A 26,482-nucleotide genomic window follows, 5' to 3' on the forward strand; every position below is an offset into this window, starting at 1 on the left:
GCAGCAGCAGCAACAATAAGCAAGAAAGTTGCATGAATGCATGAATGTACGTATATATTTATTAAACATTTCACTCGCAGTGCCTCTTCCCGCCCTGCATGTGTGTCTGCAAATATTTTGCAATGAAATTACGCCCTAAAGTCAAACTTTTGGTCCAAACAGCCCGAACACAGCCCTTCTGCCCATTGAGAAACGAAAACGAGAAGTAAAAATCATAATGAATGCGATGCATTTTTGTTGTAGCTGTTGCACTGAGAGAAACTGCAAAGGGTAATTGCATAGGCAATCATATCATAATGATGAATTGTATATTTAGTATGAGTTGCCACCGCAGTTCAATAGTTGCCGTTCTTATCGCTTGCTCAATTGTAATGTATCCATTTATTACTTTTGTAATCACAAAAATTGCTAAATAACAATAGCGTGCAAATAATTTACTAATGAATTTTGTAATGGAACATGGCTATGCCGATGATCTGGCGGCCTATTTCGCCCCATGTACCGCTGACGCACTTGATGCACCGTAGGCGTTGCAGCCACGCCCACTGCATTGGGGCGACCTGCATGTACACCTCCACCACCTCCCCCACTGCACCCCCCCACCGCCTTTGCCCTCCTTCAGCCTCTGCTGCACTTTCAAACAATAGCGCACGGGCACAAAACTATCTGACATCGTCAAAAAGTTCATGCAAAAATGTGGAAATGTGAAAAGTTGTTGAAAAGCCTGGGCCCCAGGATGTGTGAGTGTGTGAGTGTGCACGAGTGTGAGTGTGAGTGTGTGTGCGTGGGTGCATCCTGCGGTGCGTATGTGTGGGGTAGATTTATTGCATGACATTTCAATTGTTAGACAAACAGCTGGACGAAGAACTAGAAGCAAACGGAGGGGCGGCCCCACTTGAAGCCAAGGCCAAATGAGAAGGACTGAAAAAATGTGTGAAATACCGGGCTCAGAGAGGAGAACGAAACCCGAAGAAGGCCAACCATTCGAGCAAACAGTGTTGCCAACGGTGCGACACAAACAGGGTTGTCGATGATGGGCTGAGCGGTGCATCATCTGACAGGTGGTGTGACAAGCACTGCTCAAAATATTCTGTCATTTTAGAAACCGAGTCACCTCCTATTCATTATTTTTTGGTTTCCAAGTATATTATTTACAATGAAACAAAAATACAACAAAATTCCAGTGTGACCAAATTGCCTTAGAAAACATTTGCCAGTTATGCAATTTTAAAAATGCATTAAAATAACCCAGCAGTTTTACGTATTGCAAAAGCCACCTGACTAAAGATGCACTTGCGGCGGGCATCGCTTGGGAACCTTGTCATTTCCAAAATTATCCTTCAGCCTTCTGGAAACTGCCCCCAATTGCTTCCCAGGACGGCACATGAGAAGTGGCTACAACTGGGTAGCCGAAGGCCAGGAGGAGGCCGACAAGGAGGTGGAGGTGACAAATGTCGGCAGCAATTAACAGAGCCACCGAGCCAGAGCAAAAATAGTCAAATGACTCCACAAAGAAAAACTGACAAACAAGGCTGAGTGGCTGGACTGGGCTGGGCATGGACTGGGCTGAGGGGGAGGGTGAGGGTGGTCCTTTAAAGTGGACCAAGTCTGTGGTGGAAGTGCGTCACACTCAGTCACATTTGATGAATTTTCCTTTGGCCTTGTCGCGAGTGGCCGAAGACGAAGTGCAGCCATTGTTTATGCCATCTACCCACGCGGAAAGCTCCTCGAAAGTCACCCAAGAACCCACAACCGGCGTTCGCAAACGCTCTTTACCCAAGCCCGTTTAAAAAATCCCAACGCCCTTTTAAATTTTGCAGCTACGAAAAACCGAATTTTCCCGAGCCCCCAGCTCTGTGCCTGAATTTGCGTTTGCTAACAAGTTCAATTTGCATTTAAAAAGGCAGAAACACATGTAATCTGAACGATTAGAAATTGTAAGATTACACGCAGACATACTTGTGTGGGAGGGCGGCGGGAAAGTCGTAGGAAAAGCCAAATATAGGAAAACAGAAACGTGTTTTTTCTGCAATTAAACTGAGGGATTTGACAGATCGATTAGAATTAAAATAAATAATACAGAGGGGGAGGACCTTAGTGAGTTCACTGAAAGATGCAGCAAAGTAATGAACATCGAGGCAACAGCTATGGCAAAGTTAATGAAAAAGTGTGTATATTTTTCTAAGTTTTCCTTGATATTTTTTACACTTATATTTACCATCTATATGTGTAAGCCTGGAAACTTATTCCCAATACTGTTTAACCCATCCTCGGTTCCGAGTCCGGTCCACACGCACACACGTATTTTTCTTCAATTTGGGCTCGTCTCAAAGTCGAGCAATTTCTTTTAATGTGCTTTTAAAAGCCAAATCTACAGGTTCTCTTGGCCATGGCTTTTTTGTCTATGGCAATTTTTTCATAGCAATGAGATTTCTGTTGTTTTTCCTACGCCCAGCACCAAAAACTAACTTCATTTGCATGGCGAACATATTGTGCATGTGTGGGGGAGTATCTGTGTGTGGAATAAGTGTGTGCTGCATGTGTGTGTGTGTGTGTGACACTACCAGGGCTAACGAGCTGGCCTGACTTTGGTAAAGGCATAAAAACAATAAGATCCCCCTGCCCCCTCCACCGTGATTTCAATAAAGCTCTTCGACAGCGTTCTACACACTCATAAAGAAAATTGCCAAAGAAAAAAGAAAGCAAAAACAGACGAGAGCCAAAAAGGAAAACCAAGAAAAAGAAAGCAGAATGCAAAATGCAGAAAGGGAAAATCGGGAAACTGGGGAAAATGGGGGCGACTCTGTTCACATGGAAAAATTATGGCTGCCTTGCTGACTTCCCTGTCTCTTGCGTCTTTTGCTTTTCCGTGATCATCGTTATTATCAACACCAGTTAAGCAATAACAGTTGGAAAACTGGGGGGAAATCCCCGGGCAGCAGACTGGGTACGGGTAGTAGTGGGTGGCTCTAGTGATTACAAGAGCGAACTAATAAAAACAGACAGCCAAATACAGAGGGCGAATGCAGAATAACACTCCGACGTATAAACATACACGAATCTCTGGAGAGGAGTAGTATACATAGGTATCTCTGGATATGAACAATCCAAACTTCTTTAGGGCACACTTTTAATCATATACGTACATACGAATCAAGTTAAGTAGATATCTATATGGTAGAATGAGCTTATTATCCTTTGTCATTCGTATACAAATGTGGTCAGCGAGTGTAGCGAAGTACTACTGTAAGATGGTGGCGGAAGGGGAAAAATCAGCAGACTGGAGCAAGGTCTAGTGCACATGTAGTGTATTTTCCGCACACACAAAGATGCAGATGTGCATGTGTGCTATCGCCAACAGAGACTATGACACGGAAAAAGAGAATTAACCGAAAAAACAGGTAAGAGACACATAGTCTCGATTTATATTTGGACTTACAGAGCTTTTATTCAGGCGACTGAAATCATAACGCTGTTCGATTCATCGTTGAATCAAGATGGCCTGTTAAAGTAAGTTTTGCTTCTCCTCGAGCTGAAGGTCCAGCCACACGATTATTTTTCCCGAATTCCTAACACTCCAGTCTTAATATCTGGCTGCCCGCCCTCAGTTCCACCAATCTCCCCAAGATCTGGCCCGAGAGTTAATGTACCCCAACAGCACTGGAGCTTGCAAAAGGATACGGCCAGACGCACACACGTGCACATGTGTACGGATGGACAGCCGAACCAACCCACACAGCACACACACAGCACACACACAGCAGACACACACACTCGCACGGCAAGGCACCTGCAAGAGCTGTTAAAGTGTCATTGGGTTGTTGTCATAGTCATTGTCAACGTTGTCGTTATCTTTATTTCACATCAACGACATAGTCATCATCATCATCATCGTCGTTCATTTGAATCTCTTCGGATGCAGTCTGTGCCAGGGTCCGAGCTGATTTGCCCATCTGGCTAGTTTCTGGCCAAAGCCCTAACTTTTTGGCCCTCTTCGAAATAAGTTGATGTCCTATTTACAGCAAAAGCAAAACTATAAATAGGAAACTATCGGAGGGAAACTTAAAAATAAATGGAAATAGCTTAGGTATTGCTTTGAGCGTGGCCATGTTTTGAAACTTTAGGCGTTACGCGGATCTGAATGTTGTCAATAGTTTCCGAGACTTCGCTTTTCAAACGGACGGACAGTCAAACGGACAATATGTGTGTTTACTACTGCTTTTCAAGCAATATAGTACATGAAATAAACTTATCGTAATTGAGTAGTTAATTCAGTTAGAGGTAACTAATGCTTTAAAACAAAGCTTTCCTTGCATTTAAAATGTTTTACTAGAAATGTGAAATCTGAATATTTAGTGAGATGAGAGCGTAAATGGTTAAGGACAAGTAATGCATTTCGTTTGGCGAATACACTTTGCGATCATTGCCTCATTTGCAGGGCCTTCAGCCAAATCTCGTAACGTGAACTGGACATCCCTGAGTCCGAGAGCCGAGTTCCCGGACCAGGACCCTTTCAGTATTCGTTTCCTTGCCCGTAGCCGTTCCCGTTCCCGTTCCCTATCCCGGAGTTGGTTTAAGTCTCATCATCATTGTCGACAACAGCAAAGCTGGCAACAAACAACAATGCCGGCAATAACAAGAACAACAACGGCAGGGCCTTCATCAACAATTTGCAGTAAGAAAAACAGGAAAAGCGACCAAAAGCGACCACACCCACACAGATACTGACGCAGACACACACGTGCACATGTCACACACAGATGCATCTAGCTGCAGAGGCAACTCACACACTCACACACACACATATATGCAGAAACCATTAGCCAGCGAACAGCATCTACATATTAACGTTACGGATATTTTCCTACCAAATTGCAAACACGGAGAGCGAACGTTCGTTGCACAGCTCAGTGATCTAAACCAATTGCCAGGACCAAAGAACCGGGGTCCAAAGAGAGCGGTGGATGGGAAAAGGGAAGGAAGGAAGGATGGGAACTTGGATGCCCACTTCACTGAACTTGCCGGAAATCCCCGGAACGCATCGATTTCCAGCAGCAGGGTATACAACGCAACGATATGTTTGGGCTGAGGGAAATACGATTAGATGGCGCTCTCCGAATTGATTTTAATTTGCATCAAATAAAGGCATCCTTACTAGTCACCGATCGATGCGAGCGGTATCGGCATGAGTGAACTTTCCTCAACATTGAAGATATAATCGGCAAGTCAAGAAATTGTGTTTCTTTGGTAAGTGTTCTATTCAAGTGAGAAAGACCAGTAGTTCTTGCCACCGCCAGGAATACGAGTATATAGATTTCCTCCTTGCAGTCAAGTTCCACTTACTGATGCCCCCCAATGACCCACTGCCAAGTGGGTGGAACCATCGACGTATCCTGTTCTGCAATTGCAGGGAAATGCAAGGAATCGCAAGGAAGCATTAACTAGGCCAGAGGACTAAACGGTGTCGCGAACAGTTGAAGCAAATTAAAGTGAAATTTGCATACATGAAAGTTATTTACACCCCCCACCAAACTTGTGCTGCTGGCTCAGCTCTGCCGGCTCAGTTCTACGCTGCCTTTTTGATGGCAACTTAAAACTTGCAAACCTCGCCAGACAGCTGCTCAAAAGTTGTTCGGGTCATTTAGAAAGTTTAAAGCTAAGGATGTTGGCTCGCTGTCGCTTGCCGTGTTGTTGTGGGCTTTCCACGACTGCCTCAGCATGCTGCTTATGTTTTTGCTGCTCTTGCTCTTGCTCTTGTTGTTGTTGTTGGCATCAAGGGCAGGGCCACGTCAACATTAGCATCAACATCAGGCAAAACCGCGACGCTGCGCCCGCCGCCGCTAGGCATATGAAATTTCCCAGCAGCTGGCCGAAGTCGAGGTACAAGTTGGGGAGCTGCTCGCAAAGAGCCCACAGTTGGCCGCAGTTTGCCACAGTGGGCCGAATTAAAAATGGCTTATAGCTCGGAGCAATGTGCTTAGAGAACGTGGGCAGTTCATGCACATCCTATTTAAATACCAGTAATGGGCTTCAAAAATAAGGCCCTTATAAGGAGAAGCAATGCCAATTTGCGTGGCCATTTAAACGCTGTTGTTAATGTGTCTAGAGGTACTGCAAATAAATAGTAGCGACCAACGTTTTGAGCTGAATGAAAGTGATATATCCTGTTTTGTGTGAGCCACAAAAACAAGGACTTGAATAACAAATATAATCTAGGTAAATTTCATTTAATACTAGAGCCCCACTTTGTTCCCCAGCGCCCAGTCACAATGTGGTCACTGTCAAGGGCGGCGACGCCAAGTAGGCGTGGCAGTTCGGTTAGCCGTTAGATGAACAGCCGCCGCTCGATGTTATTAATATTAAGTCGCTGAAACGGGACCGGAATGAAAATGAGAGCGAGCTCCCAGCTCCTGCCGCAAGTATGGTGATGGTGATGGTGATGGTGTATGGTGAGCCAGGACATCAAAGCCAAAGTTGCTTAGCCTGGCTGCTTTCGGGTCGATGCCACAACGAATGGCCAAGGTGTTGATTACGCGTGTCAAAGTTCACCTTTCGTAATTGCCAACGGCTCTCAACAGCATGTCCTTTGCACATGTGCGTGTGTGGTTGGTGAGGTCAAACGATGGCAAACAATTGATGAAATGCAATATCAAAGGGCACATCGACTCGGACGCACGAAAGGCAATTATTTGTCCTTGTGCAAATATGTCCTTGCACTGCCAGATTTTTCGAGCATTTTCGTTGTACTGACGTTTGTACTTTGCAACTTTCACAGGACATGAACGCCACAAATCATCAGAAGCCTGTGTTGTATATATGTTAAATTCTTGGCTTTGGCAATAATTAAACAGCATTTTCGATTTAACACTTTGATAATATAGTTTCATAGTGCCTTTTGCCTGTATTTTTCGCACAGTGCATTCCGGAGATGCGAGTGTGCGAGTGAGCGAGTGGGTAACTCGAATCTGGCACAATATCTTGGCCGAGTTGGGCTTGCGGCTGAAACTTGTGTTTTATTGATTCCATTATAAATGCCACTTAATCGATATGTGGCAGCAGGCAGTCGGGATTAGGCACATGACAGCATTAAATATGCAGCAAGGAAACGCTTTTGATTGAGTGCCATCCACATGGCCGTTAATGGATTTCATTTCGATGCCAATGAATCCAATAGTTAATGGAATGTCCAGTCCAACACACAAACACTAGTGTCAAACGTAGAACAAAAAACAATATGCCTCGGCACATTTCACTTGGCCTTTTAGTTGGATTTCCCCTAGCCTGCGTTTTTCCTAGTTCATCCAAAAAATGTGTGGAGAGCGAGAATAAGTTTGTTCATCCGAGAATGAATCAGGAACAAGAACGAATCAATTGTTTACATTTTCGTGTTCCTAATTATGATTTAACTTGTAAAGTTGCCTCGAGAGAGCTGCTTTCCTGAGAGCTAAGCGAAGACGCCAGACATCTCAATTGGCCAATCTCTTGTCCCAGTCTTAATGTCCTTCCTGGAGGGCTGAGTAGCGTTTCAACTCCATCTAATAGCCACGCCCTCCGTGTGCCAACACTTGACTGCTTTTCTCGCGTTCGCTGTCAGTTTTCCCGGGCAGTTCTCCGTTCGGTTGATGTGGAAAGATGAGAGGGAAAACGATTTAAAATAAATAATTACATAGTTAAACCAGCTGCTGCTGCAAGTTGGCTGGGCGGCTGGGCGGCTGCCAGGTGGCCACGCCCACTTTGCCGGCAATAAAAGTTTATCCCTCAGCTATGACTGAACATAACGCGGACTCGATTTCAATCTTCTGGTTTCTGCGGGGAGAGTCTTGCTCATGTTTATTCAGTGGGTTTTTGCGCACCCGCCGTTCTTTCTACACCAAAAAATTGCAGTGAAGCGGACTCGCGTATAAAGCGTTACATATACATTCATACATTAATATAAGGTTAATATTACAAATTAAATATTAAATCAATCCTGTGATTTCTCATGGCTTATTAATGTGTACTTGTGTGCTTTAATTAGAATTGGCATTTCTCTGCACTAATGTGTAGTATCGAAGTGGCTTACAGGATAAACTAAATTTAGTATTTAACATGCCAACATTTTTTGTGTGCAACTGCGCTGAATTTTTCCCCGAAATGCAAGTGTAGTGTTAACAAGGGGAATTAAAACGTAAATGTTTGAAAATTAGATTTTGGCCCAAGTCGCTTTTGTTTAGTTGGCTTTAGTCTGGCCTTTGCCCCTTCCTCCTTCTTCTTCTGCTCCCCCAACTTTCACCGCTTTCTTTGTGATTTCAATGCGAGTGTGTGTGTGTGTGAGTGTGAGTGTGTTCAGTGAGGTGTTGCCTAGTTTTCGGCTTGTTAGTTAGTTAAAAGTTTTTGCGTGCAATTAAAATGCTGCGCAAAAAGTTTCCTTCAACATTGTTCTTAATTTTTTCCTTGGTTTTTGCAGTTTGCCGAAGCCAAATACAAATGAACAACTATTGTCTCAGCCCCCATGTGTGTGTGCGTGTGTGCCAGTGTGCGAGTGTGCGAGTGTGCGTCTGAGTTAGCCTGCAGTCGGAAAAGTGTGCAAAGTCCTGTGGCAATTGTCTGATTGTTTTCTTAGCCGCAGCAGAAGGAGCAGCATTCGATGGCAAGAAAGTTCGTTATCAGTGACATTTCGGCGTATAAATAGCAAACACTGAGCAGTGAGTACTCCCCAAAAACTGTCGAAACTCCCCTGCAAAACGCTAACCAGGTCGCTAGCCGTTTCCAGTTAGCACTGGCTGCACTGGGAGAAACGCTGTGACATCTTTCTTGCTCATCTACTGAACGAGTGAGAATGTGTTCCGAATGCTCTTGAAAATATTTGATATTTTTGATTATAGGCAATACCGATATATGTACATAAGTAATACATTTTACTTGCAAATTTTTTTAACACCAATGCCCAATTTTGCTGCTTTTCTCGCTCTGCACTTCTAGTTCCCAGTTAGCAGTTAACAGTTAACAGTTCCCAGTTGCCGTGGCGAACGTGCTGGCAATGTCAATTGAAATGAATATTCTAAGCAGCTGGGCCACAAGCTCCTCGAAGACCGGAGATTTGGGCACCCCAAGAACCGAATCCGGAACCCGGAGTCCTGAACTCCACGCCACTACTGCGTCCGCATTCTCAGTGCGATGTCGAGCAATTAGGAAGTGAGTCACAGTGCCCAAGGAGTAAATACCAATAGTGCTGCGAAGGCAATTTAAGTAAATAGAAAGAATGCAAATAGAACATTGGGATTGCCTCGAGCTGGCAATAAATATTGTACATTTCGACGCGGTTTGTCGGTCGGTGGCCTCCTCACCTCCAATGCCACTTGAGTTTTCTACTTTTCTTGTCAATTTCTATATTTTTATCTTTTTTTTTTAATTTATGTACGCCTGAATCGTTCTGTGCCCTTTGAACATAGCCGCAGCACTCATACTAACCGAGTAAGGGGTATCTGATAGTCGTGCTCTCTTGTCTTTAGCACTATTTATTAGGATGCACACATAGTAAACACAAATATTATTAACTTTTTCGGCTATTGTGTTCTCTGCTGCTTCGTCGGAGTATCTAAATGTGCATAGTTTTGTTTTCTCCGTTGAAGAATAAGCTACAATATTAGATTAAATATTATATAACTCGCCAAATAGTACTTTTTAAGCAGAAATGGGCCTTTGGATCGAAGCTTTATTTCATCGCTGCATTTATCGCAATAACAATTCGCACTTGGCGCTTTAATTTGCAGACATAAGATTCGACATTCGAGTGTCACTTCTCCGCGCTGCACTCTCGGCGGAATTAAATCAATTGCTGACCGCAAAACCGCACGCAAAAAAATCTGCGGAAAATATGATTCATGTGTGAGTCTGGCGCGAGGCAAAAGGAAAAAAGGAAAACGGAAAGGCGAAAGGCAAGAGGGGAATGGGGCAAGGGGAAAGAGGAAAGAGGAAAGAGGAAAAAGGCAAAGGAACCGCACGGCCCGATGACAGAGAATATGCATTTTTCTCACTGCCGAAAAACTCGATTCCTGGGGAAACTGACAAAACTAATTGCCTCGGCGGCCGTAAACAAAAAAGGAATATTCGCTGCATACTTTGCGGCAGTCAGCGATGCGAATTGAAAATAAAAATCTTAACAAAATAAGCTAAAAGCTGAAGAGTTGGCGAGCGCATTAAATCATTTCCGCACTGCCGAGCAGGCAGATTCTTTTGGCTTGTTCTTGTGTGGAAAGTCGCAAGTAGCAAGCGGCAAGCGGCAAGTAGCACGCGGCAAGTAGCAAGTCGCAAGTTGCAGGCAGTTGCAGTTTACCACTATTTATGGTCTGGAGCCGGGGGAAAAAGATGAAAAGTGTGTCTCCGCTCCTCCGTTTCCCTCCATTTCCCTCCATTTCGCTGGCAGAAAAATGATTCGCCGAAAAAAGGAAAGTATCCTGCTTATATACAATGCGTACACTCGCATGTGTGTTGTGTGTATGTGCTCGCACACACAAACCCACTCGTCCGATTAGCGCACTCATGTGTGTGCATGTGTAACATATTCAGGCAATTACTGCCATTCAGCGCATTTCAATTCAACTTCAAAACTGCCTTCCCCGGGGCTTCCCCCGAATTCTGGGAAAAGCCCCTCCCCTCACCTCCCCTCCCCTCCACTGCCCGCTGCCACCCTGTGTTGTGGCAAAGTAGAAAAAAGCTTTTAAACTTCACTCAAGATTTTTGCCGTTCACGCTCGGCTCGCAAATTTTTTGACTGTCGCTGCTCACTTAGTTTTCCCTTTTTCGCCAACCGCCAGAATTCGGCACCATGGCAACGAGAATGCGATTTCTGCCATTAAAAGAATCAAAATGCTAGGTTCTCAGTGAACAAAAAATTATCCTCCAATGTATAGGTCTGAATTAGTTGCATAACGCGTTTGGTAGAGTTTAGAAATGCAAGGACTAAAGACAAGGACTAAACAGCTTTCATGTCCTGAATGCGGCGCACATTTTGAACAAATTCTGTGCCAAAAATAATTTATCACATTCGCATTGGGGGCATTTGAAGTTTCGAAATCTTAATTAGCCCAAGAAGTGCTCAGAATGATTTTCTCCAATTTCAGTGTGCAACATTGTGTAGGTTTCCTTGCTGCTGGAGGCAAATATTTTATTTTCAATAAGTGATAGAATGCAGCATGAAATGGCTTTATTTTGTTAACAACAGCCATCCAGAGAATTTGTGCTGCACTTTTCCGTTGATTTCCTCCACCGTTCAACATTCTCATAATTTCTGGCCATGCATGCTGACTGCGACTGCCTTTGCTCTCGGTTCATCTTCTTCTTCTGGAATACTGCCATATATCCTGCTGCTCCTGCTGCTCCTGCTGCTGGCTTTATCTACGACAGCCACCTCATAAGTGTGTGTGTGCTCCGGAGCGCATAAGTGATCAAAATAATAGTTGTACTGACCGAAGCACTTTTATTTAGTAAAAAATAGGCGAAAACATGATTACTTTCGTTTCAGTAAGACGCCAAAAAGCGAAGAGTAATTATCTGATGGACTTTGGAGTATATACGCAAATAATAAGTTAACAGTTCCTCTGAAATGCCTCATTAAATACGCTATACTAACTCGAACATAAGACTTAAGTCCTAATTCGATTTGTTTAAATTATTTACAAGCACACATTTCACTCATCGTTTTTATTTTACTTTTCGTTGCTAATGCCTTGGCCGATGCTGTACACTCGTACTTGTGCAACTGCTGCCTTCCCTCCATCATTTTCTTTCACTTCATTTTGTTGTTGGGCTTTTACTTTGTTGCCTGTGTGCGAGTGTGTGAGTGTGCGAGTGTGTGTGTGCGTGCGTGTGTACTGCCGTTTTTATAAGTCTGTCAAAATGTAGTTCATATATTTTGGCGAAAATTCATTTTGCAGTTGACATAACTTTGTCAGCCCCAATTTATCAACAACAATTAGTAGAGCAGAGCGGACCCCACTGACTTGACTGACAAGTGTGCTTGTGTGCGTGTGCAATATGTGTGTGGGTGTGGGGGTAAGAGGCTGGGAGATTGGGAGATTGGGGGCATGGCAAGTATGTGACAAGTATTTTGAACAAAAACTTTGTCTGCCAAACAGAGACTCTCGCTCGACTCACTTGACTTTCTGGCCCCGAGAACTTTGAGAACAGCTCGAGAAGACGCATTCGGCTGCTTCCTGCATAGCCGGCGTATGCGTAATATTGTAATGCCAAAATAATGTGCATTTGGAAAATTGCTGTCACCCCAAACGAAACGAGAAACGAGAATGGGAACGAGAACGAGCCAGGGAAACGGCAAAGCAAAGGCAACAGCACACATCAATTGTCAAGTGTCAGCTCAGCCAGCTGGCTTATTAAACTACAATTTGCCACCTGAGCTGACAACTCACCTGTACTCGTGCGACATGAAGAAGGTGCCCCGAATGAGACAGCCGTTGGGATTCTTGCGCTTGCCGTCGAATATCTTCTGGTAGTGCTGGTAGTTGTTCAGATTCACGGCGCCATCGAAGGTCAGCATGATGATTTGGGGGATCTGTGAACAAAATCGTTTCAGTTGATGTTTTCAATAGTATTCAGTCATTCAGTTAACTAGTCCCACATTAGCTGCCAAGTGCTCTTCACTTGGCCAAGTGATAGTATTTGGTGAAACCGCTTACGGAATCTGTGATGCGGGAAGAATGCGGCCCACCAACTCCATGCCCTTCGCCGCAAACACGTGATTGAATGAATCTTCGAGCCGAAGGCAAGCCCCTTAATTATGCGATTTGACTCTGCCTCTGTCTCCAAATAAATATAAGCACTTGCAGCCGCAGCCGCAGGCGCAGGGCGGAGTGAAGGGGTGTGTGTGATGGGGGGCAAATACTCGTATGAGCGAGTGGGTGGGCATTTGTGCCCAATTAGAGGATTGCCGACCTCAAAATCAGCCGGGCATACGATGGCATTGGAAGCCGCAGCAGCAGCTCTAATTGAAGGTTTTGCATTTTGCGTTTGTTTTTCCTGTCTGCGTTGCGCCTGGTTGCGCAATTCCCAACCACCCCCAGCCCCCAGTCCCCAGCTCCCCAAACACCCCGAGCCCCCGAACCCCCCCTGCACCATCCTGCCACCCCAGCCACCTAAGCACCCCACTAAGCCCCACTTTCGGCTTTGGGCCAACTTGCAGCTTGAGCATTAAACATAATTAGTGGGCATGTGGGCAACTGGCGGAGAGGGAGCAACTAGCAACTAGGAACTAGCAACTTGCCACTTGCCACTTGCCACTTGCAACCGGCAACTGGCAACCAATTCACGAAACCAAATTAATTTCAAATAATGCTCGACTATCAATAACACCCAGACGCAACATCCGCACAGCAAATTCCATTACAAAATTGCCACCCAAAAATATGGACACCGAACTGGGAATCAACCAAAGCCAAAACCAAAACCAAAACTAAAACCAAAACCCAGCCCAAGCCCAAGCCTGACCGAAAACCCTGCAATTGTAGATTTGGGTGCTTTTGTTGCACTTGCAACACTTTGAGTGCAATTCCATAATCAAAGACCGGCGAGTGCAGTCCGAAAAGAATGGGCGAGGAAAGCACTCCTCGAGGAAGTAATAATAATGCCAAAGAAATGACGCCCCACAAAAACAGGGAAAGCAGCGGGGAACTCCCTTCCGAACTCTCGGATGCTCTAGAAGAGGAATTCATAGGAAATCATAGATGGGCTGTCGCACCATGAGTATTCAGCTGTTATGCAACTCGCTCTTGGGATACAACTCCTTTAAAATGGAAAGCTCAAGACCTTTAATCCACTTCTTCATCTACCAAAGTCGGTGTTATTCACCTTGAACTAAAGTGGGTCCCGAAATGAAAGTTTAACGGCCACGGTGAGAGCAATTTACTCGCAAGGAAACTTCGGTATCGTTTGGCGCACATGGAAAGGGAAATAAAACGGTGGCTGCAGCAAAATCGGAAATCGGAAATGCATTTCGCATTTGGTCCGAGATCTGGCCACAAAGGCGGTTGGCACGGCAGCTGGAACGCACTTAGCGCTCATTGTAGGACACATAAAAAGGATTATTGTACAAATTCAATATTAATGCGGTCGATGGAGAAGATGACTATGAGTATGACTGCGCCATGATAGCCACGATGGCCATGATGGCCATGATGGCGCTGATGATCCTCCTCCTAACACCTAACCGAACTGAGCTGAGCTGGCTAAATTATGCAGGGGCGTGAAACACTCGGCGGTCAGTTTAAGTGCGGCTTAGATGACAAGTCGGCATTGAATTGAAATTGAAATTGAAATTCGCGCTTCGATTTGACAGCTCTTAAAATTCCTCCCTCCTGCGTCCTCCTATCAGCCCTCCGCCCTCCACCCGCCGCCCTCCTCCGCACTTTTCCATTATCCTTCAACGTCATCTTATTGCCTTTCGCTTGGGCGCCGGCTTTATTGAAAGGCATATTTCAAAGGCGCGTTTCCGCAAAATGAGTGAAAATCAACTGCAAAACTTTTCCCCTTCTCGCTGAATTATGAAGTAAAAATATTATTGCAAATATAATGAATGTGAGGCGCGGCAGGAGAGCGAGGCAGGAGCTTAAGAAAATCATAAATTTCAGCCTCGGACCAAGTTTTCGTCCACAAAGTGAGGGAAAGTGTGCGATCCATTGTGCACTTGTGGGCCGATTGAACTTTATGCGATTGCCATATTGCTGAATCGCCGATTACCTAGCGTCCCACTCCCAGTCCCAATTGCATTTCGTGTCCTCGAATTTGTGGCCGAGAAATTATCGTGACTTTTGGCTGCATAAATGTTGCCGACTACTCAAAAATACTGCCTCTGAAGGTTTGAGTCTTTTTCCTTAATTTAATTTTAGGCAAAATAGTAACCATTATATTCAGCTGTGTCCCATTTTCGGGACACGCATTTTAAAGCTTGGAATAGTGCAACTATGTGGCCTGGACAAATAGAAGACGAAAGTGCTGGAATTTTTCCCTTTGCACTTCTGTGTGCGTTGATAATTTTTGCCTAATGCGACTCAAGTTTGCACTTTAGTCTTTCAGCAAATATGGCAGCCGAAGAGCTGGAAAGCAGCACCAGCAGCAGCAGGCGAAGGACCAAGCGAAGGAGCAGGGGAAACGCAAGGATATATGCGAGGAGTGGGCCAGCAGCTTCCTCGGTCGTCGAGGATTGCCAAGTGCTTGGTGGAGATCGGGGGACCTGCAAATTTGCATAGCTCAGTTGCTCAATCGCAGCGACAATTGTGCGGCTCATTGATTGCACCACCCACTCGCCATTCGCCTTTCGCCACTCGCATTTCGCCATTCGCCATTATCCGTTCGCCATCAGCTCCACTCACTACTCACTACTCACTACTCACTACTCACTACTCACCACTTATCCAGCCATCGGGGCATCCACAAACTTTTTGTTGACACTGTGCCATCTTTTCATCTCCTTTTCATTTTCGCAAATCAAATTCGATCCGCATTCAAATTGAGCAAGAGCGGTTTACTTAACGCCTTGCCTTAGCCCCATGTTAAGCGCATTACCTTGATTTGTGGCAAAGTGTAATGGATTCTGTATCCATAAATTATTTTTATTTTAATTACAACAGAAAAGTGCATGAAAAGCGTAAATAAAATATTTCGATCGCGATAACTTGAAATGTATAGGCACGGGTATACCTTTGACATACTCAAATGAAGTCCTGGGTATTCGGAGGTAGTTTTGTTGACTTTTTCGCCCCATTTTCCGCATTCCGTACCCCTTTGCCCGTGAAACGGATTATTATAAGCCGGAAAAAGACCCAAAAGGGTGGAGTAAGTGATTTTGGAAGTGGGGAGGACGACAATAAGGAGGCATCACCGAATGGATACGGCTGAGAAGGCGTGGCCCACGCGGCGTATGCGTCATGTGCGAACCCAAATCAAAGGAACTTTTTGGCATGCACAAATTAACCGCTTGTTTGCGGTTAATTGAGATGATATTAATTATAATTATGCCCGCGCACTCACAAACGACGCACACACACGGCCACACACTGGCACACACACATAGATAAAGATTCAGTTAGCAAATGGAATTATTTTGGGGCTGCGTTACTGCGAACACATGTAAGCGCTAATAACACTTAAATAAGCACCGACAAACACACTCACACACACACACACACACACACATACACACACACACAGGCAACCATACACCCACAAACAGGACAAAACGGATGGCAAGGACAAACATACATTTCAATTTCGAAATTAAGTGGCTCACTTGTCTTGTATGTATTCGAATGCGTGTATTTGTCTATCTGCGTGTGTGTGCGTGGTGCAACAGCGAGATTGTGTGTGTGTGTGTGTGTGCGTGAGGATTTGTTTGTTTGTCTGCGATTTGCGTATCTGTTAGTATGTGTGCCCCGCCACATAAACATCCGCTTTGCTTTCAACTTATGCATGCTCGTTTTTCCTTCTCCCGCCAACCGATACTCTATATGATATACTCTTTCTATGATACTCTTTCTATGATACTCTTTATATGATACTCTTTATATGATACTCTTTAAATGATACTCTTTTTCGACTATATAAGAAACATATTGACATCTTCACAACAAGCTAAAGGTTATTTCTAGCATAATTATGAACAACTTAAGAGTTTCTGTTCACGAATAGCATTTTGAGAGGTATGTTAGCATTTTCCAATATGATAAATAATATTTACTCATATTTGTAGACAGCTATGCATCTTTTATTCTTATGCTCAATATGAACTAGAATCAAAGATCTACAGCTTCAGCTTAGAAAACAAATGGAATAAGCCAGCTTAGAATTTTGGAGAGAAGATAAAGCTCTATTGAAGTAAAGTTTCTTGGGATCAATGATTGCATATTCTTCATAGAGTATTCGCCGTTTGCCGTTTTGCTGGTATACACAATTTGCTGAACATCTTTTTATTATTACGCAAGAGGAAGCACAACTAATGTGCACAGCACAGAGTACAGAGCACACAGCACACTGACTGTCAATTTGCCGGCAGATAGGCCACAAGTCAAAGGGCGAAAGGGGTCATATGTGCATTAACCGATTTTTACTTTTGAACGGGGGCCAGAACACATCAGAGGAAATGTTTAACAAATAAATGAGGCTTATGAGCAGAGGAGCTAGTGCAGTCAGCGGACTTAAAGCAACTCTATTGAAAAGAAGAATTCATGTAAAAAGAGAGAGGTCCTGTTGGTAAAAAAGGACAGCAAGGCTCTTTGCAACTCTTTAAATATAAATGTATACATTTTGTGGGGAAATTTTATGAGTTTTCCGGCTTGCTGTTCGCATTGCTATTTACACCATGAGCGCATAACTCTTGGCCAAATAAACAAAGCGTAGTTATTAAACAGGATATTCGAATCAACAGGAACACCAGCAGCAACAGCAACAGCAACAGCAGCGGCAACAGCAACAACAACAGCAGCAGCAACAAAACAAAAACTGGCAACAATAAGGAAGGCACAACAGCAAGAACAACAGATGGCAAAAAGTACAAGAGCACAATTTCCTTATGCAAAGCGACGATAAGAGCAAACCGAATGCAAATACATAGATTTATAGTCACAGGACACGGAGCACTGGAATCCAGAGGACGAGCTGGAGTCCTGGAGTCCTGAATCCGGAATCCTGAATCCTGAATCCTACATATATCCCATCCAAAGCGGTGCGATCCACAGCTGCCATAGCCCCAGTTCTGTGTCGTAAAAATAAAAGCTGTCAATGCTCTCGAAATTTATCGCCCTGCAAATTAACACTTAAATGCAAAATGGCAAAATGGAAAAATGGAAGGCCAACAAGTAGCCGACTTTGAAGCTGCCAAATTCGACTAGGCGAAGTCCTCTTCTCGGCCAGTTTAGCAGATTACCAGGTGTTTGTGGGAATATTTGATAGAATGTAATAATGGAACTACGAACTGAGGCATTCCGCCAGAATCTCGAAGGGATCTACAAGGTTTTGAGATAGTTTTGAGTGCTCGTTGTCTTTGCATTAGTGATTAGCGATCGTCAGACTTCCAGTTTTTCCCACTCTTGGTATAAGTCTTCGATTTTACCTCATCTGCTTGAAAGCAGCTTGGGCTCCACCCACGGAAACATGCCCACCATACCCGTGATACCCTGCCAACGCCCGAGTACTCAGCGGTGTAACCGCAACCACCCAACCACCCACCCAGCCACATCCCGGTCTTACTTACCTTTTCGGGCTCCAGGTCGCCGGGGATCTGGGTGCCGTCCTTGGAGCAGAAGCAGTAGGGCAGGGCGCAGTTCTCCGTGTTGCAGCGTTGGGCGGTGTCTGCCGGGGCCTCCGTGGCAGGGGCGGGCGCTGAAAGGGGTGCAAATCAGTTTGGAAATTATTTAAAATCTATTTCGTTATGCGGATCCAATCCCAGTGCCAGTCCCCCTGCCAGTCCCAGTCTTTCCAGTCGAAAGTCAACAAGTCAGCCGACACAATGCCGGACGAAATGTCAATAAGCAGGCAATCCAAGGCGAGTGTGTGCAAGAAACAAGTTAAAAGAAAGTTAACAACGGCGGAGGGCGAGAGGAGAGAGGGGGAGAGGGGGCCGGGGTCAAAGTCAAATAACCTTAAGCCAAATCCTGGGCTCGCTCCTCTCTCGAAAGCTATTTGCATATGTGGGCGGCGCTGGAGATGGAGCTCAAGCTGGGCGTGGCATCTGTATGTGATTGCGAGTCGAGCCGAAACTCAATCGAATTCAATTGCTTTTTTCTCTCCACAGAGCCTCATCGCCATCCTCATCGCCATCCTCGTCGCCATCCTCAGTGGCAATCAGTTGTTGGGGCTTGTGTTGTTTGGTCTTGTTTTGTTTTGGTTTGTTTTGTTTTGTTTTTGCGATCGAGTAAACAAATTCGCTTAAAGTTCGCAAAACAAAAGGTGAGGCCAAGTCGGGCACTCTGCTCCTTGGCAAATATTAAATGCATATCCGGAGCATCCGGCAGATGCACTAACCGAATTAGCACTCGCCATGGATGCGCCATCGAAACTCGTGCCGAAGGCGTTGATTTGATTTGATTTTCGAGCTCGACTCGCAGCCTGACGTGCGGGGGTCAAGGGATTTCCCACGGAAGTGGAGTGCCATGGAGGTCACGAATGGAGGAGCCACTCACCTCCGCCGCCACGGCTATATTAGAGCCTAGAGCCTAGAGCCCCCTGCCAAATACTGTCCGTGGGACGTGTGCGAGGCGAAATATTAAATTACCTGAAAGTGCACATCCTCTCGGGAATTCGTGCAAGGGTGCGGTGTGCCACCCCCCACCCAATAATTAGAAAACCCCTTTTAGCCACCCCTTGAGTCTTCGATCAAGCATGTACTGGAAAAGTGCATATTGCTCTAATCATTATGTTAAAGATTTCATAAACTGTTACTAATATCTTACGAATATCTCTGCCAAAGGTGCTGAACACGCTTTCAGTAGTAGGGATTATGGGATTATTAGTTCGAAAGCAATGCCAAGTACATTTGTAATGCCATCATACCATGAGCTTTCTCAATTTCAAGGCATGTTTATACAATTGAGTAGCTAGTAGCGGGTATTTGGTAGTCCAGACACACGAGTACAGCGCTCCTTCTCCTTTTCACTGCCAACCTACTACAACTAGTTGACGAATCAATCAATTGTATTAAGTCCTTAGATACTCGCAAATAAGCCCAATTCGCTTTGCGGAAATAACTCCCAGCTCCATATCATTAATCAAATCAATGCTGCTATAATTTTTCCCTGAAGTATATTTCGGCAAGAGGCTATTCCTTGTAAAGTAAAGAGAGTAAACTGTGCTGACTTGAAAGGAGCTCCAAGCTTTCGTTTCGATTAAGCCCTTCGACAATGCTTAACTGCGATTTAATTATTTAGCTTCAGTGTTATGCAAATGAAAAGCCCAATCCAGCAACAAAAACGACGGAATTGTATATAGTGGGAAAGTCTCCTGAGTCTGGCATTGATTTAGATTTTGAAGTGCTTGCCGTTTTTGTGGCTCAACTCAAAGTTCCATCTGCTTCCTTGGACGGGTGTAAAAAGTTGGAAAAAAAAACTAAAACTAAAACACAATATATATGAATGGGTTTTCATTCAGTTTTTTTAAATATTAACATAGCATTCGTGATCAACTTGCTGGCCGAATGGCCAAATAAATAAAAGTAAACCCGGAAAGGAAAACAAAATAAATGCTTGTGGCATATCAATGCCTTTTGAAAAATATTTGTGGTCACATCATAAATAACGGCAATGAAAATGAAATGCTTGGCAATTAATTGGCCAGGACACAAGCACACACACACCCACAGACAAACGGACACACACACACACATACACATACACAGAGACTCACTCACAGGACTCACAGAGGACCGGACTGCAATCAACATAAATTCTCTGGGGCTGGAAACCAAACTCTTTGCCAGCCATCCTGCCTGCCTTACCAACAAAAAGTAAATGCATAAAATTTTATTATTTCAAAAAGAAACTTCAAGAATTCTGCACTCCCCCTCCCCCTCTCTGTCCCTCTCTCTGTCTCTGCATCTGTCTGACTCTGTCACACCGACTAGTGCCGTCTCGCTCCAAACTTGTGCTGAGTTATTGAATAAAATGTAATAAACACTTTTAGTAACTTTGTCTTATGCATTTTGTCGTCGGTGGACGGACAACGATTCACATCTTCGCACACGATGCGTATACGTAATATTCGGCTACTGCTACTCCACTCCATCCAGCAGATGCAGTTGTTTCACTTTGCCTCGCTTTCTGCTGTACAGTGAACACGTGTTACGGTGGACCTATTGGGCAAATGCAATATTTACAAAGTGCTGGTAAGCCCGAAGGAACAGGAAAATGGGGCGATATGCGCTTTAATGTACATTGATCACTCATGATGCGTACCTTTTTGTTTAAGTGAATATTGAGGGAGTCAGTGTGTAAAAATGGGTTCGAAATACATTTATTGAGTTATGGGAACAGCTTTCTCGATGCAGCACCGCATTTCCGACATAGTTTTTGATACTATTTTGCGCAGCCCTTATTTCTTGGTCGTGTGGGCGGCTTCCACTGCTCTTGTTGTTGTGTAAGCAACATTGAAATGCTGTCATTGAGCGTGCTCACTGAATTATGAAATTGAAAACTATTCAGTGCAAAACATTTTTCTTTGCATTTTATCAGCTCAGCTGCGTATGGATGTGGGTGGAAAATCAGCTTGTCATTTCCTTGGACACGCTGCCTGTCAAGCGTTCTAACCCTTGCAAACCGAACACACAACACTCCCTTTAAAAAGTGGCTTAAATATTTTAATTCGTGTTTCGCCTTGGCCAAATCAAATCAAATCAAATCGAAATGAAATGAAATGAATTCGCATTTATATGCACAATGTATTGCATATATTTCAGGGCGCACACATGCCGCTCTCTGCTTATTTATTTTGGGGACAACTGGCTGTCACAATTTTAAATTCAGTTGAATCTCGTTGCGTGTACGCAATTCGTCAGTTGAGATTTCAGACAAGTGCTCGGTGGACCGAGGAGCTACGGATGTCGGAGAGGAAGTCTTTCGGCTGGCAGAGCTCTTAATCCTCGGATGGCTTAGGCAGTTGGCAGATGGCTGCAAAATTAAAGTGCCCGAAGATTATAGGCAATCTGTTAGTTTGCGCCACTCATTTCGATGAAAGAGCTTTAAATTATAAGCCCGAGGCCATATGTACATGCACAATTGCCCAAATGCCCAGATGCCCACATGGGTACAGATTTTGATTCGGTTGGCTGAACGTGTCCAAGGTGTTCGCTTTGGATTGGAAAACATTTAATGGAATGTCTTCACTTGCCAGATTAATAAGTTGAACTTAACATTGATTCAAGCGGAGCGTCAGTTATCCCATTTTATCTGTGTATTCAAAGCATTTATATTTTACTCTTGCTAGCTTATTTATATGCTACAATTTATAATTTAAATTGATACATTATTTACCAACGTAAGAGAGTTAGTTGGGAATCTGATAGTTCTTTATTGTTTTTATTTCATTATCAAACTCCTATTACGTTATTGTCCATACCTTCTCGTTCATAGAACGACATTGGAGTGGGATGAAATTCGGATATTGAGTTAGCGTTATCTTGGGGGTTAGAAAAACCTCGCGGAGAATGGGATTGCCACAAAAAGTGCATAAATATATTTATATCTGTATATGCAGTTGTATGGCTCGGACTGCATGACTTTCTATATACATGTATACATATAAATATGTATATATCTCCGCAAAAATAAAACGCGGGAACAAATTTTTATGCACAGAGCTTTGACCTAATCTCTGCTGCAATATTTCGCCTCGAAGTCTCCGGCTCCATCTGTGTGTGTGTGTGTGAGTGTGTGTGTGCGAAGAAAAGTAATAACGTAAACGACACACACACAGAGCTATTTATATGAGACAACATTCCAGTCGGTATTACGCAAATCCCCAAACGCTTTAGCTGTCGCAGCTTTCTTCCAAGCGGTTGCCTTCCGACCAACGAGCGACGGACAGACGGACGGACAGACGGACGGACGGACGGACGGACGGGCCGGGATCAGCTTCCGTACCCGTGGACCCCAGGCCCCCCGGCCATTATGCCCCCTTTTCCGTATCCGCATCCGTACCCAAAAAAGCCGTCGTAGTCGCAGTTGCAACCGGAATGGCGACTACTGCAAAAGTGCGTGTTTGCATGTGAGCGATATGTCACTCTGCATATGGCTGTGTGTGTGTGTGTCCGTGTGAGTGTCTGTGTGTGTGGCTGCGACTGTGTGCTTCAACCCCCTTCTCCGGCCACCCACCCCCTATCACCCTTCTCCAAGGCCCTGCCAAGCACTGTTAACCTTCTAAGCTCCTCCTCACCACCACTTTTTGCCGGGCACAGTGGGCAACAAGCGAGTGGACTATTAAGTTTATCATGAAAATTGGTTAGCTTAAAAAAACACTAACTATGTACTTGGCTCTACTTTTTCAGATTCCGTACGTAAGACAGAAGTCAATTGATTTTTAAAAGAACGACGATTTTTTGTCCGTAAAACTGAAGTGCTCTAAAAATTGTATAAGAACTGGTATGAGCAGAAGCTCTCATTTAGAGAATTAAATATATTGTAATCAATACAAAACTATGCTTAGTAACTATGCTCAGTAACCTAGTAAATCAGCTCAAGGGAGTTCGAGTAATTAAGATAAAGTTTCTATTCTGTCTCTTCAGGAGGTGAAAAATGTGTTTGACACTTCGACGTTCATACGGACAGACGGACGGACAGAGGGACGGACAGACAGACATGGCCAGATCGATTCGACTAGTGATCCTGATCAAGAATAAATATACATATATGCGGTATAAACCTTAAAGCGTAAAAAGCGCGAACTTCAACACGAACCCATTTATACCTTTTTGCTCTACGAGTACCGGGTGTAAAAATCTTATTGCGACACTGTGCTGCTTAATGCATTAAATTCTGAGCTCGTTTCTGTTGAATTTTTGTCCTTTTCGTTGGTTACACTTCCAGAAAATTAAAAACTTCGACGTAGACCATTAAATATTTTAGTTGTTGCTCTGCATGCATGTTTCCGAAAATCAAAGATGCTGACCCAAAGCTCATAGACTCTGTATAAACTCAAAGATCACCTCTTCATGTGACAATTAAACAACCAAGTTCGCCACTGCATTGAAGCAAAATCCTGTTGCACTTGGCCAAAACAAAAAGTTCAAGTGTATGCAAAAAAAAAAAAATTAAAAAAGAAATGGGGGGAAAATGTTTTCAAGCTCTGGAGGTGAACGGAGGCGATGCAAAAGTCCGAGACTGAAGCTGAGGCTGTCGTAAAACTGAAAACTAAATCGTAAATGTAAGCTTTAATGGCCCACACACTCATATATAGATGTGGCCAAGATTATAGATCTTTCCACGGCTTTCACCGAAAATAAATTAAAATAGGTCACCTGAGTTGTTACCTCTTTCAGCACTGTATCACCAGCGGATCCATAGACTAGCAAGTTTACATAGGCACAATAGTTATGCTTAGTTATTTTTCTTTTGGGCTTTTAGGCTACATACGACTGGAACAATTATTACAATTTCCTTGACTCCTCTGAAGAATAAGAGAGAAGCAGTCCCACTAAGTATTCAGTTTTAAACTGGCAAGTGCCATTCTAATGACCCCGAGTGTACGGATAAAACGACAACGAAAGATAGACTTGGTTATTCTTAAGCGGTCGCGTTTGTGCCCCATTTGAAGTGCACTCAATGTTGTGGGTGGTCGGGTGCTGTGCCAAAGTACTTGGCATTCATCTTGGCAATGGCTTAACCTCCGCCACGCCCCTTTACTGCCACTGCCACTGCCGCCCCATTTCCCAGCCGCCCTTTTCCCTGCGGCAAGGTGGCCCGTTGGGCAGCGTCGTTAGGCAAGTCAATAGAGCGGACAATGTTTGGAATTGTGTCCCCGGAGTGGTGGTCACCATTTGCTCATTGGATTTGTAATGGGGTATATTTCGATTCGGATTTCGGATTTCGGATTTCGGTTACGTTTCAGTTTGGTTGCGGGCCACACAATCCGTAGACACATCCACACATGCACACACCCGAATTTGCAACCATAAATGAATTATGCGACATTTACTCAAAATTGCTTCCTAATGCACAACTTCCGGCTTGAAAGCGTCATCCTTTTTGTCTTTGTGTGCCTGCATACTGAGCAAAAATACACACAACTGCAAGTATCGTGAACTGACATCATTTTGAACTTTTGCCTGACTGGTACGCAAACTATCTTTTTACTGGAGCCCAAAGAGCTAAAGAATGCAGTTGTCATTTGTGCACAACTGAATTTCGGGTTTACCGTTTTTCCCAATATTTTTATACAACTTTAAATACAGAACAATTACCGTTTACCCTGTAACATGCACATACGATTTATTCTTGTGTTCAAATAAATTTAAAATTGGGCTTGGAATCTTAATCCACTTAGGGACAATTCGCAATTCGAATACAATTGTACAGGGCTTCTAATATGAAAATGTATGGTTTGTTCAGAAGGGAAATTCGGAAAATTGATTCAGCATGTTTATTTTAATAGAATTCCAAATTCCTTTTGGAGCTTCCAATAGTTTGTGTGCACCCAGCTTAACTTGGCGATTGTTTCGGCACAAAGTTCGCTTCTATTTTACCAGCCGCATTTTTCGGTCCGGCGTTTTTGTGTCCCTCTCAAAACTCCAAATCGTTTAGCAGCCCAGACAGACAGATGGAGGGAAAAACCTGGCCAAGGAATGGTGGCCACTGGCCACACTTAGAGTGCACTTACAGTTTTTACCCCATTTTCTGTGTTTGCCCTGATTTATGTTGCACTTTCTTTCCCGTTCTGGCTGCAGTTCTCAGACTTTCCTAATCACTTACTTGTTGGTAGAGGACCGCACTTGGCCTCATCCTTGAAAGTGCAGAACTTCTGCAGATCATCGAAGAAAAGTCCGGATGGACAGCGGTTCAAATACGGATATCCATCGACGCACTGGAATGGGGTGATGGGTGATGGGCGATGGGGTGAGCAAAGAGGTAGGTGCCATTAAACGGATTACAATGTAATAAATTTCGAAAATCTGGGATTAGAGGCTGCAGAACTTACCTGGTAGAAACGACGACAGGTCGCCGGGTCAGCGTAGTTACCATTGGCAATGTGTGAGGGGCACTGGAACTCCTCCTTCTCCTTTCCCTGGCCTGAACGAGTTCGAGGAAATGAAAAGGTTACTTGGTTAATAAGCAGAATATGGAATAAGGTTAATTTATTAGAGTTTTTTAAATAAAACCAAAATGATGCGCTTGTTACAACGTAGCGCATTAAGCTGTTCTGTATAATTAGACGAATCAGTAAACCACTGGAATAAACTTCTTTATACAGTTGCGCGTGGAATTTAATATCCGGCAATTAATTGCATAATAGACATAAAGTAGTATGTACGCTTCCATGTAACACATCAGATTTATATGTCCACGTAGGAATGGCCGGCAGGATAAATACAAATAATAATCGCTTAATGCATATTTATGATGAGTTTACAGCATAAATATACCTACATACATATGTATTTCCATTTTTTCAATGAGCCAAATCTAAGCTCAAAAGGCTTGGAGGCGTGGCATATAAAAAACCCACAAGTTGGGGTGGGATAACAGATAAGTTATAATTAAATGTCGATTTGCGTTGTGATCAAGTGACAAGCGAATGCACAAAAAAGAGAAGCGAGAAAAACTAAATAATTAAAAATATTTTCAATTTGAATCTTAAATTCCGACGCCCATTTAGCTGCGGTTCGGCACAAGTTGAACTATAATGAAAACAAATTGACCAACAGCATTAGATTAACAGAGGCCTAAAACAACAAACAGCTGAAGTTCAGCCCAGTTCTCATTTCCCAAATCCGTGTTTCGACCAAAATGTTTGGT

At 43.9% G+C, this 26,482-nt stretch overlaps 1 protein-coding gene across 1 annotated transcript in view; it reads right to left on the bottom strand.

Moving 5' to 3' along the window:
* LOC122624137 (chitin deacetylase 1) overlaps nucleotides 1-26,482 on the bottom strand; it is a 40,884-nt gene that overhangs the window by 8,195 nt on the left and 6,207 nt on the right. Inside the window, exons 2-5 of the mRNA XM_043803579.1 lie at nucleotides 25,665-25,756; nucleotides 25,439-25,550; nucleotides 18,238-18,365; nucleotides 12,407-12,549 (exon numbers count right to left, since the gene is read on the bottom strand). Coding sequence (XP_043659514.1) covers nucleotides 12,407-12,549; nucleotides 18,238-18,365; nucleotides 25,439-25,550; nucleotides 25,665-25,756 — 475 coding nt within the window. The remainder of the gene's footprint in view (nucleotides 1-12,406; nucleotides 12,550-18,237; nucleotides 18,366-25,438; nucleotides 25,551-25,664; nucleotides 25,757-26,482) is intronic.

This window comes from Drosophila teissieri, chromosome X (assembly GCF_016746235.2).
Source record: "Drosophila teissieri strain GT53w chromosome X, Prin_Dtei_1.1, whole genome shotgun sequence".
Classification (NCBI taxonomy): Eukaryota; Metazoa; Arthropoda; class Insecta; order Diptera; family Drosophilidae; genus Drosophila; species Drosophila teissieri.